We start from the raw sequence: 15,444 nt of genomic DNA, 5'->3' as shown, positions 1-15,444 counted from the left end.
AGTTAATATATTTTAATTCTGATGCTTTCTCAGCTTTCTATGAGGAAGTCAGTGGGTCTGCCATCTCTTATGTTGGTGAGAATGTGCATAATAATAATAATCACAGTGATGAAGTAGGACATGAGAATTCTTGACGTTTTTTCACCCTTTTTTATTGATGACAGATCATAGATTGAGGCCAGTTTAGGGCAACCAAGAAGATACAGTATAACATATGTTTTCTGCTGAACGTTTCTGATGGAACTTTCCTATGTGCTCCTTAATGCAAAATCTTTAAACTTGTATTACACAGAGAAAACGTTTGTTATGTTTTGTCATTTGTAACTGTTTCAAATAACACATTTATGGTCTTGCTCCCCTTTTTACTGAGAGTAAACATGGTAGGCAGGCTCATCTGATAAAAGAATCCATTCCTGATCCATAGGAAGAGAAATGAAGATGATTGCTAGAAGAGAGTCTGTAGTTCAAGGATTATTATGTGGTCTGTTTTGTGAATTTGTTGCAAGGAGCCCAAAGTCAGCAGGGCATGAAGAACAACACTGGCTTGGAATTGTTTGACTTTTTCCTGCAAGTGATGCAGCGCTCGCCAAGGGAAATACTCGTACAATCAAGAGGTGGAAACAGAGTAGGAAGGGCACTTGTGAGAGTTTCATGAATGAATTTATTGCTGAACGATATGAAGAATGTGTGCTGTGCTGACAAAGTGATCTGTCTACTCCTCTACTCGCAAAAGTAAAGTCTGCACAGATATGTCTTTCTCCTGGACATATCAACCTGAATCCTGGACCAGATTAGTAGTGACTGTGGTTACAATTCTCTGTCCATGAAGGTGTAGAGACAGCTTTGTTGTAGAAGGAATCTGCTGTTCAAAGTGCTTCAGAGGAGAAGCCACAGAGGTAGAAGTGCTGCCAGCTCAAGGCAGGTGTTCAGCAGGAGGCTGTTGGAGACCTGCAGGGTGTCAGCTGGCCAGAGAGGCCTGTACCAACACCAATAATGGAGATGGTACCAGCTACTCAGCAGGAAGAAATTGGCTGTTGGTTTCTCCAGAAGTGGAGTTCGATCCAACAGCAAACATCCTTTGAAACTGAGGATGGTACTGACTTGGATATAAGTTAGTAAGAATCTAGTTAGTAAGATCCTAACTGCAGTAGTGGTCTCAAATTCACTGTTGCCCTGGAGGAAATGAACTGTCATTTCCTATTCGTGCTTGATGTATCCCTCTGAAGGATGAGTGAGGGACCTGTCTTGAAAGTAACAACAACTGTAATCAGGACAAGGATATAATATTTTTAAGGCTATTCACTGAACAAGAAAGAATCAAAGTGATTCAGTCTGTCAAACATGTTAGAAGCTTGCCTATTCCAACAAAAGTTTTGGAGAGTAACGGGGAAGAACTTGAAGTCCTAAACCACAATCAAACAATAAAAACTAGCTGACACAGAGGAAACATGTTTTATTAAACTCAGAAAAAATAGATTTATTTCCTGTAAGACATTGTCTAAAGGGGAAGAGAATTCTTTAAAGAACTAAGGACAGGCAATATTTAGCTGTAAGGGAAACAAGGGTAATAAAATAATGGACTAGTTTGCCTAACCTTTTCTTTAAACTCCTCAAGGTAGCAATTCTGTGACCTTTTGAAACAAGTATCTATTAGGATGACTGGTGCAGCTGATCCTGCACAGAGGCTGGGAAATAGACTTAATTTTCTATAGCTACGAAAAAACCTGCAGGGAAAAAGTCTTCCATGTATTTTTCTTCTTCCTTCCTTTTATTTATGTTTTGCTTATGACACCATTAGAAGCCAATTCGTCACGATAAAGCTTCGGGGTAGAAAGGAAAGGTTATGTTATTTACTGGAAAACTGCCCAGATGCATCTCAACTGGTAGTTGCACCTAAGTGAATGTTACTTATAGGGGCAATGGCAAATTGCCACTAACTTACAAGACTTTTTAAGCTAAGAGAGATCTGACTGACAGCCGACCTTGTACAGATTGCTGTACCAGCATCAGCAGGTATTTGTGTGGGAGGAAGGATAGGATTTGGCTCATCACTTCCTATAGTCTATCATTAGTATTTTTTCCTCCATATAATTCAATTTTCTTTTAAATTCTTAATTAATAGCAATATAAGCATCTCCTTCCACCCACTGAGGTTTCTGTACTTGTATGAAGCTCCTAAAGTTAAGTAAGTGTGAATGTCTGTCAAGTACAGTCCTTGCAAGAGACGATGCACGTTTTATGTATTTCGACTAAAGACTAATTAATAGCTAATTAGTATAATGGAAGTAATATAAAGCAGATGCAGAAAAGATCTTGTGGAAAATTATTATGAATTAGATAATATGTAATTTGGCCAATGTAAGCTTGCAGATAAGAATTAAAGTAGTGGCCATGTGGAGGGACAATCAGTGTCTATCTCCTACACTTAGGGAATAATTTAATCAAGTTTGCTATTGTTAGTACTCGGTACTTCAAGCTGTTCAGTTTTCACAAGTAGGTACAACATTCCTACACAGTCAAGGCTTCATGTACAAAATGGTCTTTTATTGAGGAGCTTAATAGGAAATAAAGAGGCAGAAAAAGAAAATGTAGTCACGACCCGATTTAGTGGTACTGTGGGAGAACTCCTTTTGATTTCAGACAGAAATATCCATGGGTTTTGTCTGGCATTGTCCCACTGGTTAACTTTCTCCATTTTAGCCAACTTTTGCCTGTTTGGGCAATACAGCATTTCATAGGTGTGTAAGGCAGTATTATTGACAGAAATAGGTTCACTATTCAATAAGACTTCTTTTCAGAAAAGAATCTTCAATTCTGAAATGCCTGATGCTGTCTTTGAATGTGTTACACTTTTCTGCGTTTCTGATTACCTCTTTCAGTGACAAGATGTATGGAAAAGTATGGAAAATGAAATTATTTTGCATGTGAAAAATAAGCGTTCCTGTTTAGATTAGTTCTAGGGAACCTTATAATCTTTAAAACATAAGCATACATGTCTTGTCTTATATGATTAACTCATTAGGTTTCCAATTTTCGTAGAAAGATGTAAGGGATATCTTGACTCCTGTACATGTTGAAGCAAGTTATCATCTGGGGCATCATATTCTACAAAAAAGAAATGCTCAAGAATTTTTACCACTTCAACCTGTTCTTCAGCAGAGGAAAGAAAAAGATGTTATAAAAAGCAAGGTTAGTGTATGGTTCTTTTTTTTTTCAAATGCAGTAAGTAAAGATTCACATTTTAATTTTCAGTTAAAAAAAGCTTCATACATCCATAGCATGTGAAGGAATGCATTTTTCAGACCAGCACCTAGAGCCTTGATCTGAATTAATAAACCAGCATGCAAAAAAAAAGCCTAAATTTTTTGCTAAAAAAGAGATCTTTGCAGAACCTGGTATACAATTTGTACTATGATTTAAAAAATAGAAGAGAGATGTGCAGAGAACTTACTACAATATATAACGTTAATACCCCAGAACACAGAGGTATGAAATTCACTCTTTGAAATATTCATTCTTTTTCAACTACACAGGATGAGTCACTTTCCAGTAAAATATTCTTTAAAAATAATTCTGTGTTAAATACACAAAATTGTGTTGGCAATAATCTTGAAGTGTTTCAACAATGTTGAAATATTAGTTCTGTGAAGGTATTGCAGGCTTTCAAACGCAAACTCTGTGGGGAAAAAAAGTGTATTCTGTACCCTTAAATGAGTAAGAAATTAACTTTTTTTCCTAAAAACCCTTATTGAGAGTTAATAGACTTTTAGTCAGGCTTAAGCAAAAGTCAGGATGCTCTGAAGTTTTAACTACCAAATGGTCATAAACATATTACGACTTTTCCCAAGCAGTAAGCTTCATGTAATTCAGATACAGTTGACTATCAGAACTCTGAGATATATAAAAGCTGTTTTAAACGGCATATTTTTCCTTTTCATCTTCATTCAAAGTTTTGGTTTAGAACACACAGAGTTAGAAAGAGGGTGTTGTTGACTATAGTGACATAAACGTGCTCTGTAGCATACTGATAACCAAGGCACGCACGCGTGCAGCTCATGGTGTCTGTAGTCTCATCAGACCTTACTAACAGTATGGTAAGTAAATGAGACTCTTTCATTTGTGTAATGAGACTCTCTTGCAAAAGTTGATGTGCTGTATCACAGGAGAGACTGCAGAGACCTTGGTTCTGGATCCTCTAAAACACCCTGCCCTTTTTATGTACTACTTTTAAAATCAGCTGAACATATATCCACTGGTTTAACTATGAGAGACTGAGTCTGGAAAGCTCTCTGTTGTTATGCTGAGTGCACAGAATGTGTTTGGAAAATGGCAGACCATAGGCTGATTGAATTGTTTTTAGGAGCAAGAGCCAATTCCAGATACCTGGTAATAAGGTGATAGGTTTCTTTCTTTGGAAATACTTTTACTCACTATAATATGCATAATACACTAAAGTGTTTGTATTTTTTTTAATTTGTCTTTTGAAGTTTGTTTTTGCAAGATTTTGCTCCCAAGAAAATTGTTCTGCTGACTTGAGAGTTTCTGGAAAAGTTGCTTTTCCAAAGTAAGTATAATGTGGCTTTCATTTTTTTGAAAGAGGTTTAATAAGATTTTATCTAAATTATTCCTTAATCTTTCATATATAAAGAACATTTATTTGCAAAAGTAGACTATGGACTCCCTGAGAAGACATGAGGAGTAAAGCTGTGTTTAGTTGAAGAATATTTTTAAATTGTAAATCTTCCAGGAAATGTAACAGAAATGTATATAATTGAAGAACTGTTCTTGCATAATTAGAGGACTTTACAGCTCAGAAAATACATCATCTTCACAAAAAGGTAGACTTGTATTCTACACTTCATATATAACTGGGTTAAGATCCAGTGCACAATCCATACTCAATATGTAGACATCATAACTACTGTTAAAATGACAATCTATCAGTTATTTCTGCTGTTCTTGTGAAAATCGTGTACTGTCGCTGTACAAAGAAGATACTTCAGTTTTGTACTAAGACATTGTTATATTTATTATTTCAATTTTAAAATAGTTAAGTGGCTCTTTTTCCTTATTTACTTAAGTAAATCTTATATATAAAAGATCTTTTATATATATCTTATATAAAACCTTCAGTTTTATACTGCTGATTGAGACACCAGATGGTTGAGTATTATGTGAGGTTTAGAATTCTTCTCCCTACATGAATTAGTGTGCGTTTTCCAAAATTAATTTTGTTTTGTGATTTTTTTCATTTGCATCCTTTATATTTTTTTATATACCTTTTAGTATGTTTCAGTTTTTCCTATTCCTTCCAATTATGTATCATGTTTAAATCCTGTTATTATGCAAGATAATTAATGCACTTTCAAAGTGTTTAAATACAATTATTATTGTCTTTCAGAATCTGTGTTACACCAAGCAATACTTTGTGAGATACACTTGTATTTAGCATCATCTTTGAAAAGGTTTAAGCCATGTACCATCATTTCTATTCAGAATGGATTTTAATGATTTGATTTTAAGTTATATTTGATCATCCAAACAACCTTTTTCTTTATTCAATATTATACTTCAAAGCAAGAAATATGGGTTGTTGGTGTGCAAGAAGAGAAATGGTACCTGTTGTGGAACTCAGCTAGTTAGGTACTTTGCATATGACCTGGATTTTCTGGTGTACTGTATCACCTTTAAAGTTGATTCTACTTTAATAGAGATGCTAGGTTGAACAACCGAAAATGACAGCAAAAGATGATGACAATCACAGAACACTGGTTAATCACACCTGTGTGATCCTGAGCACAAGGTTTTTCATCTTCATAGAATTCAGAGTAAGATTAGGATCTTTCTGCCTACCTTAAGGTGTGGCCTTGTGGCACAAGTCTTAAGCCTTTTCATTTTCTTAGGCTTGAAGCTCATTTTATTTGAATGATCACAAGCTTTTCAGAAAGTAAGATTGTACAGCATTTCCATTAATGACATTAGCAGTGCAGTTTTGTAAGCACTTCAAAGCTCTGAGAAAGGAAAACAGATTGCAACATACCTGCTTGACATTAGGTACCAGTAGCAGATTTTCAGTGTAAATAAATAGGCTAAATATCTTGATAACGTGCGAAGTATCACCTTAAATTACATTGTGCCCCTAGAATCTCGGCTAAAAACTAGTTAGCTGTGAAGCGTTACTTTATTTTGTCTAGGCAGAATGCATTCATTGTCCTTGAACAGCAAAGCAAACTCTTTTAGTCTTAAAAGAATGAAATCAAATAGGGGTGTCAATGTAATGCTTTACTTGCTGAGTTATGAGTCTTCCTGTATACACTATCATGTTTTGTTCAAATTGCTTAGATTTTGGCCTGCTCTGTAAATTTCTAGTCCGCATCATGCATTTTTTAATGAAGAATGAAATATGATTGCCAGAGAAAAGCTCTAGTTCAGCTTTGTTGTAGTCCCAGATGTGCACCTGGTGTTTTTGTGTACTTGTGTGTTAAGCTGGGAGGCATCTTTGTGACAGCATCTTGTTAATGAGCTTGGCTTTAATGCATATAAGAGGTCTGAATGGGAAGCATATTACTAGTAAAACAACTTTAAATTTTAACCTAAACTTAATCAAGCTACTGAAATGTTAACATTGTGTTTCTCTCTAATTCGCTTTTGTCTTGGAACCTGTCTGCTTATGCAGTGCTCTTACCTTCTGTTGCTTTTCTAAGTGCCAGCTTCTTTCCCAAAGGTGTTCAGTGACTAATGCTTTGGTTTCAAGCCAGAATATCTGATAAATGTCTATTTCTAGGCAGCCTTTCTACAAGTCTTAATTAAACTTTAATGTCAAGCTGAAGTTTACTTTTAGCCCCCACAGGGTGTCTGTACTTGTAACATGATTATAGAACATTACATAGATCGTAAGAGAGGAATGGTCACTTGCCCCCTCTGTGACCTGTTTCTTGTTAACTCAATCCTATACTTGGAGCACAAAGAGTGAATTTTGAAATGATGTCTGAAAATACTGTAGCAGTCACATATTGCCATTCTCGTTTGTAAAGGAAAGGAACTGTCTTTAAAAGCCAGAAGCACGACTGGTCTGGTAACACTTTTCTTGCTCTCGCATTAATAACTGCAGGCCTTAAAAAGTAGGATGCTGGAGCTGACCATCATATAACTGGTGTAGTACCTTCAGTTACAGGACTGAGTAAAAACTTTCCTAATGATCTGCAGCTAAGCTTTGTCAGAACCAAATGAAATTAACTAAAAGACCAGTAGAGGAAAATTTTTGCATACAAGCTGTATATAGAATTACATTTCACTTATGATAATTATTTTTATAGACCTCACGATAAGAAAACATATCTCGCTGTTGGAAGTATGAAGACTTTATTGTTGAATGTTTCTCTGCTTAACGTTGGAGATGATGCATATGAAACTGTCCTCCACATTCAAATTCCTAAAGGTCTTTATTTCATCCGAGTTTTAGAATTGGTAAGAACAAAAAAAATCTGTCAAACAGTAATCTTTTGATATTTGGTTGGCTTTGAGTGGGTCTGGGTCTGATGCATACGACTTAGCTGCACTATTAGTGACAGAAGATGAAGTAACAGGATATAGTCAGTAATATAAGGATATCGTAAAAGTAGTCATGAATAATATGAATGTTCTGTATATTTGCATCAGTAAAACAACAATCACTTAGTTCAGGTGAAATATAAACCACTCAATTTCAGCATGTGCATGTAGCTTGAAATATTGGAAAAGCAGTTTTATTTTAATCATTAATAATTTGTCCTTTATTTTAGGAAGAAAAACAGATACATTGTGAAGTACTAGATAAAGAAATCCATGCAGTGAAACTTGAGTGCAGCGTTGGTTATTTGTATGTAGATCAAAAATCAAAGGTAAGCTGTGTATGAAGTTCCACCTGAAATATGTTATGCAGACTTTCAGAGGGAAAAAAATGTGTTTTCCAGAATCTCTCCTTCATTCCCAACTAAAGTCTTTTATTATGTTGGTATCTAAATCTTTCTGCCACTCTTAAAATTAGTTGTTTAAACACTCCCTGGAATAATTCATTAAGGGACAACATTGTGTTAGTATTATGCATCAACTGAGTGTGCCTCACTTCCTAGACAAGTGAACTGACTAAGGCTACGAACAAATGTGTTAGGTCAATAGAAAGGGAGTAGAAGACACAAAAAGCAAGTATTTTCTTAGTTCTGAATTTTTTTTAGAGCAGGAAATTCTAAATTAGTTTAATAAAATATTTTTATTTAAACTATGCAAAGAAACGCTATCATTTGATATAAAGAAAATTTTATCTGTTCTACAGCTGGATTTTAGTTTCCTCCTGGATGCAAGCTCATTTACTAGAGCAGAAGAGGACCTCAACATCATCATTAATGCTACCTGGTAAAGTCTAATAAAAATTCTTAATGAGAAATATTACTAGCTTTGAAAAACAGAATAGGCAACACTGGAAAGACTTAGCAAAGCACAATTGCAAGAAAGCACATCGTTTGCAAATCTGTAGAGAAACAGAAATTACAAAAAAAACCCAGATAATAGATATTTAAATAATGATCAGGTTTCTATCTTTATAAAATGTTCTCTTTTTTTAATGCCTGATATGTTGTTACCAATAAAATGTTTTATTTTATTGTGCTTTTATAGTAAAAATGAAGATGGGAACATGTTGCTGGATAACACGCTAACTATAGCTGTACCTCTAAAATATGAGATTGAGTTAAATGCTCATGGGTAAGTCAGCTATTGCTATACCTGCACATCCATAGAACTGTTGCACGTTTTCTTATAACCAATCTTACTGGAGATATCTCTTACTGGAGATAACAGAAAGTTATGCTAATGATATATAGCAATTTTATTCATTAACAACTTCTAAACCATTGCAGATTTGTATCTCCAGCTTCGTTTGTTTATGGAACAAATGAGAGAGATTCACCAGTTATGTGTATGAAGGAGAATATCAACTTCACTTTCCATGTAAGTTTTTCTTTGTAAACCATATTATCCTTGGTTTTGAGGTTAATGTGTATGCTTCCAGTGTATCTAATGACAGTCTGCACAGTCACTAAGGGAACTTTTTAAAGAGTACAAGGGCATGGTGAGCAACTTTTGTGCACTAGTGGTGGGGAAGTGGCTGTTAAACCCTCTTTGAACGCTTTTTTTTGGCCTGGACGATCTTCCACTAAATGGTCTGAGCAAAAATACTTAGCACAAGCAGGATTGTAAGTGGTACAGCAGTTCTGACTTACCACTTCTTCCACTAAGAAACACTTTTAAAAGGAATTATCATATGGTAAGCAAAAGGAAGTAGGAGCTCCTTATAAGAGGATCTGTAAGTATCAGATTTGTCTCCAATGGATTATAGCAGGAGTTAGACATTAATCTCTCCTAGGTCCTTTTGCATGTTTTCCCAGAAGGCGGTCTGTACGACCGCAGCGTAGTCATTGCAGATTAGCACTGCTTACTCGTGGGGTTCAAAGAAGTGAAGGGTTCAGAATGAGTTAAGCAAAACGTTACAACTCCTAGAATCCACTTTCATGACCACATAACAATGCAGGTGCTACCTCATTCCATGAAGTTTTATGTATTTATTTTTTTGTTGTTGTTACTTGAATAGCTACCGTGAATTAAAGCTTTAAATGTGTAACACTCTTCCCCACTAGGTTATCAGTGCAGGACCAAGCATGGCTCCGAATACAAACTTAGAGATAATGATACCTAATGCTTTTGCACCCAATGACATCAAATTATTTAACACACTGGATATCAAGGTAAGCACAGCTAGCTTACTTATTACAATTTTATTATTGGCTATATGAATTCGATGAAGAAGACAAGCAGAGCACAGCAGAAGTAGGTACTAGGTATGCGTTCAGTTTGTGAGCTATGGTGAAGCAGAGCAAACAAGAATGGGATGATCTTCAGCCCCATGTGTTTTAGAATTCTGAAAGTACAATTGACATTCCTTTTGAGCTTCTTGCCTTCCAGAAATCTGTATTCTGATTATTATCTGATATTTAAATTCTAACACTGATAATGTTATTTTTATTTCCAGACAACAGTTGGACAGTGTTCCTATAATAAATATCCCAGAAACTGTAGTGCAACAGGAAAAAATGAAAACATATTAAAGGATGTTGTCACTTTCTTTTCAAAGCCTGCTAAGAGACAAATGGTAAGGTCTGTCTTTTGGCATCAGTGGGAAATAAACGACTGTATGAACGAGCCTTAAGACAACAGTATATCTTATATAATGAGTTCACCAGAGCAGTCTTCCAAGGATTTGTGGTGGGACCTGTGATGAGTTCAACATAGTCATAAGTGACGTTAGTGAAAGAGGTGACAACTGAGATGAGAAAGCTGATTAATGACATGTCACTGAAGTCAGCGTGGATGACAGTCACCTATGAAGAACTGCTGAAGAGTCATGCAGCTGAATGAGTGGGCAAACAGAATGGCAGATGAAATTCAGTAACAAATCAAAAATTATGCATGTGGGAAAACAGTCTTAATTTTAATTACATAAAGTATGCAGATCTAATATTCATTGCCTTTTCCACATCAAGAAAGTGCCATCAAATGTAAGTAATAGGAGCCAGGTTAAAAGAAAAGAAAACAAAACAAAAGTAGTATTTGTGGTGGAACTTCTTATTTTTAGCATTCATAACACCCATCAATAAGTGAATTCCAAGGGAGACTATACAAGTTGATGGGAGTCAGTAAGAATTACAGAAGATATGGAAATCATTTTTGGCTTGGGAAGTTCTTATTAAAAATCTTTGGGAGGCTGGGAGAACATTGTACAAACTTGGCCTATTCAAGCTTGTCCTTCTATATCTGCTTATGGACCCTGCTGGAGATCAAATACTTGACTATATAGTTCAAAGCAGAATTGCTATTCTAGTTTTACATTTTTGAGGGTTTGTTCTCATAAAAGTCTGTGTCCTGCAACTTGTGTTTGATAAAGTACAATTTTGTTTAATACTTTCATCTTAAAAGAAGCTGGACATTTTTAAATATGTTCATTTGGGACTTTAAGTAAGCACATTACAAGAAATATCAACCAATGATTGAGAGAGAGCCTGCACTAGAATATCAGATCAGAACTTGGGCATTGAAGTCTTGGACAAAGAATATAATCCTGTACAGGCTTGCTTCTTTATCTTCTCCAAAGTTGAGTGAAATGGTGCCAGCTGTCAGTGTAAAAGTGCAAGGATCAATCAATTATACTGTTTGTACTGGATATCATATAGTCATTGTCATTTATCATTCTTGATAAAAGCTAATTTGAAATAACAGTGTCAAATAACCCCATATAACCAAATATGTGACTGTTGTTATGTTTCAGTCTAAAAAAATTAGAATTTTTAAGAAAAACAACCTGTTGTCTTCTACAGCAATTAGGTTGGTCCCTTGTACTGTTCCTTTAGCCCATATGGATTGACAGTGATGGATGACAACCTAGAGTTACACCCTGACATTTCAAGAACAAACATGGATCTTTTTGTTTTACTCAGTTTTTGAGTGTCTTTGATACTAAGAGGATAAAGTTGATAAACTTTGATGTTTTCATCTTTCTCTCCCTTCTACAGTACTGCACGAAAAATGACAGCCTTTGCTTACAAATACATTGCAAGCTCGGAAACATGGAAAGTGGAAAAGAAGCAACTGTTCAGTTGCATCTGGAGGCTACTCCTTCACTTTTAGAAATGGTAACACATGAATTTTTCATACTTCAGGGAATATTCCAAGGCAGTGTTCTCTGCATATAAACTCTAGGTATTAATACATTTTTGCAAACAGTATGATTAAATCCAAATCTTTTAGGTGTTAACCTCTTTTATGTCTTCAGTGCCAAGTCTCAAGGTGATCTATGAAAAATAATGAAAACCACTGAAAAGTATGAGGGTTAGATTATCACTTTATTTTATAGTATGCATTTCTTTGCCTATTCTAGTTGGGTTATGTAGGATTGGGATTTAATTTCAACTCATAATTGTACTTTTCCAAGAAACACAGCATGGATGTGGACTTAAGTAAAATCCAGCTGGGCTTTGTTCCAGCTTCTGGTGCTAATTTATTTTGTGATCAGAAAAAGGCACCATTGTGTGTGTGTGAGATTCTGTTTCCGTGAGCAGCTGTGTTACCATTTTTACTGAGTAGGAATTAATGTGTTGAAGTTATTTTTTAAAAGATAGGATTAATTTCTTTTTTTTTAATCAGGATGATGTATCAGCATTGAAGTTTGAAGTAAGAGCAATGGCCTCACCAGAAAAAAACGCAAGAGTTATTGAACTACACAAGGACAAGCAAGTTGCATATGTAAGAATTCCCTTAATGAATTGTGATAAACTTGTTAAAGTAGAAAAACTTAACAGCAATTGAAATCGTGGAATTCTACACATATCTATACACAGGCAATGAATACAGTGTTAATTACTTAAGAACATAATTAATTTTTCTAGTTTGTTTTAGTACCTTTAGGGAAAAAAGAATAATCAGTTAGCACTAAACTTATTTTCTGCTTTCCAGGTGTATTTGGAAGGAGTGCACCACCAAAAGCCAAAATACCGTGTCACTGTGCTAATTATTGGAACAGGCTTAATAGTTGGCGTTACCTTGTTTTTGCTTCTTTCATTTCTATTATGGAAGGTAGGTTTTCCAGTGTTTCGCAGTTGTTCTCAAGTCAGGAATTCACACTTTTGGGCAATCTTTGGATCTGTTAATGCAGGTTAAAGGATAAATAATATTTTATTATGATCTGTCCTTTCTAAAGAAACTTAATTCCTCCTGTAACTTGTTTTTTCAAAATACTTCTCCATTTTCCTTCATTTTATCTTCTGTTATTCAACACCAGAAACCCTTTCCTGTGTTTTATATAGCATCTCATGTTTGCAAATTATTTATATAATTTAGTGATACCAAATGGATTATTTTTGTGGGATGGTGCTGCACAGTTAAGGCGATGACTAACAGTCTACAACATAGTTTTGTGCCAGGATAAAATGTTTAAGATTTTAAACTGCAACATAAATGCTAAAAAAATTCTGTGCATAAGTAAACTATGGAGGATGCAGCTTTTCTAACAAGCGATTAAGAGACTATGAACTTCTTTACTTGCATGCAGACTTTCTCCATCCATCGTTTTTCCCAGGGAAGTGTAGAAATGAAACAAATTTAACAGGAAAGTTTTATTATCATTTCACATTTTAAAAAATACTAGACTGTGGACTGTTAGAGTTCACAAGCCCACATGTCTTTACTCCTCAGAGGAGAGTATTAGCCTCCCAAAATGTAAAAGAAAAAGCAAACCCGTTTTTTTGATTGATGAGTAACACTTGATTACTTGGTATGACAAAGCAATGGCAAATACATCGTTCATAAACACCGTATGTATGCATTTTGGTTTAGTTCACCTTTTATGTTTTAGATTTGATGACAGAGATTTGCTGACAACAGATCCCAAATTTATGTTATTTCAGATTGGCTTTTTCAAAAGGCAATACAAACCAGTCCCTCAAGACAAGAACAGAAGAGACAGCTGGAGTTTTACAAGTGGAAACAAAGATGACTAACATGGCAAATAAACGTTTGATTTTAAAATGAAGAATTTAAGATTCAGGTTAATTCACAGGAGAAACATCAGTGACAAGAAAACTGGTCTTGAGCTCACTCACTCTTACAAAATATACTTTATTTCCTTGAACCGTATGGAGGACTACACCTTAGAGTACTGTTGTTTTTCTAATATGAAAAAGTTTGTTTTGAAGTCTCACAGTAATATTTGAAATGCCATATACATATACATCTGGTTTCAAACAGACAGAAGAACACTAAAGGTAAAGAGAAGAAGAATTACTTACCAGAAAGAAGAATTTCTAGGAAGTAATATCATGTGGCCAATCCTGGAAAATAAGGTCTCAAACAGATTAGCATGAGTTATTCTATTCATTTGCAAGTTTCAATAATCTTTTGATTAGACATTCAAGAAGAAATCCTCCCTCATCTTGCTTTGGCAGTTTTACAAGGATAAACTAGCTTAGACCAATAGAAGGACCATTAAGTTGAGCGCATGGATGTAGAAAATGGTTATCAGCAGCTCTCTTGAGCTTCTGAAGGCAACCTCGTAAGCTTTGGCTTCACAGGCAGAGCCACAGACAGCAGGCAAGCCAGAACCAGGAAGGTCAAAGGTAGATTCAGAGCAGGGAATTCTGTGGGGTAGCCTGGAGATGCAGCACAGAATCCTCTCTCAGCTGTAGAGAGAGTAATGTATTGGAGCTCATAATTTGTAGCCATCTTTAACAGGGTACTTGCAAGCATGACAGAATTAGTTGTTTCATCCTTGCCTCAGGTGTTGCTGCCATGATGTTTTGGACTTCTCCAGTGAGACATTTCTATGTGGGGGTTTTAAAGCAAGTATTTATTTTTATTTATTTGAAGATTTTTCTATAGTATTTAGCATCATACTATTTAGTACTGTCATTCTTTCAGGACCTGAACAAAAAGGCTTCACACGATGGCAAAAAACAGAGAAACACATACCCAAAAGACGCCAAATGCCAATCTTACTGGGCCAAATTTTGTCTTTAGATGTGCCATCCCTTACCTGGAAGTACTTAATTAGGAAGTCATTTGGAGAGCTAGCTTGGGTTCTCGTGACGTTTTCAGAGAAATACCATCCAAACAGGCATCCCCAGAAGCCGCTCAGCGGAAAGGCAAATGACTGAATAGAAATAATGGTTCAAACCACTGCTCTGCTACTACAGGAAGTTTCTTCAGCTAGATAAGTTTGCACTGCCACCTAGCTTTGGTGAAATAGCACAATCCAGGGAAAAAAAAAAAAACATTACTTTGCTCCCCAGTACAACTGGAGAACATGCAACTCCTTCAATAACAGAATTTATTGCAACAGCAGTACGCGATAGGGCCTTTCTTGCTGTGCCTTTGATGTCTTTCTGAACTGCAAGGAGAAACGAATGTAATGTGTACGTACACGTCAAAGCTGCTCCGTCATATGGGAATGAGCCTGATACTCAAAAGTGATACAGAGTGCCTTCAACAATCACTTTTGCTAAGGGAGTGGCTGGTGCCATAAAAGTCACATTGTCTGCAGATTCTAAAGGTATTGGGGACCATTTTGTAATTTCTTTTCACTTCATTTGACACCAAAGATGTGGATCACTGAAATAAATTTTCTCTCTAAAATCTTCTGCAGTATAAGGACAAGTGAATGTGCATGTATTTTTTTAAAAACATCAAAATAAAGTATGTGAAGAATGAAATATTTTCTTGCAAGTCTATGAAAATATACACAAAATGCTTATCTTCCAAATGGCTTTAGTGAATTTTTGCACTTTAAACAAAATGTCTTTGAACAGAAATTGGTTTGATGTTACAGCATATTGTGAAAAATATACCTCAAATACTGGAATAAGC

General features: G+C 35.5%; 1 protein-coding gene across 1 annotated transcript in view; it reads left to right on the top strand.

The window, feature by feature from the left end:
* The window catches only part of ITGA4 (integrin subunit alpha 4), a 38,072-nt gene extending 22,890 nt beyond the window's left edge, over positions 1–15,182 (top strand). Inside the window, exons 16-28 of the mRNA XM_086615260.1 lie at positions 3,040–3,189; positions 4,488–4,564; positions 7,317–7,467; positions 7,782–7,880; positions 8,312–8,391; positions 8,653–8,739; positions 8,895–8,985; positions 9,672–9,779; positions 10,064–10,183; positions 11,601–11,720; positions 12,232–12,330; positions 12,541–12,660; positions 13,491–15,182. Coding sequence (XP_086471386.1) covers positions 3,040–3,189; positions 4,488–4,564; positions 7,317–7,467; positions 7,782–7,880; positions 8,312–8,391; positions 8,653–8,739; positions 8,895–8,985; positions 9,672–9,779; positions 10,064–10,183; positions 11,601–11,720; positions 12,232–12,330; positions 12,541–12,660; positions 13,491–13,583 — 1,395 coding nt within the window. The 3' untranslated portion in view covers positions 13,584–15,182. The remainder of the gene's footprint in view (positions 1–3,039; positions 3,190–4,487; positions 4,565–7,316; positions 7,468–7,781; positions 7,881–8,311; positions 8,392–8,652; positions 8,740–8,894; positions 8,986–9,671; positions 9,780–10,063; positions 10,184–11,600; positions 11,721–12,231; positions 12,331–12,540; positions 12,661–13,490) is intronic.
* Positions 15,183–15,444: the final 262 nt, after the last annotated feature.

The sequence above is a fragment of the Tauraco erythrolophus genome, chromosome 8 (assembly GCF_009769465.1).
Source record: "Tauraco erythrolophus isolate bTauEry1 chromosome 8, bTauEry1.pri, whole genome shotgun sequence".
Taxonomy (NCBI): Eukaryota; Metazoa; Chordata; class Aves; order Musophagiformes; family Musophagidae; genus Tauraco; species Tauraco erythrolophus.
The sequence above is the reverse complement of the archived record's forward strand: the minus strand, read 5'-3'. Positions and strand labels throughout refer to the sequence as shown.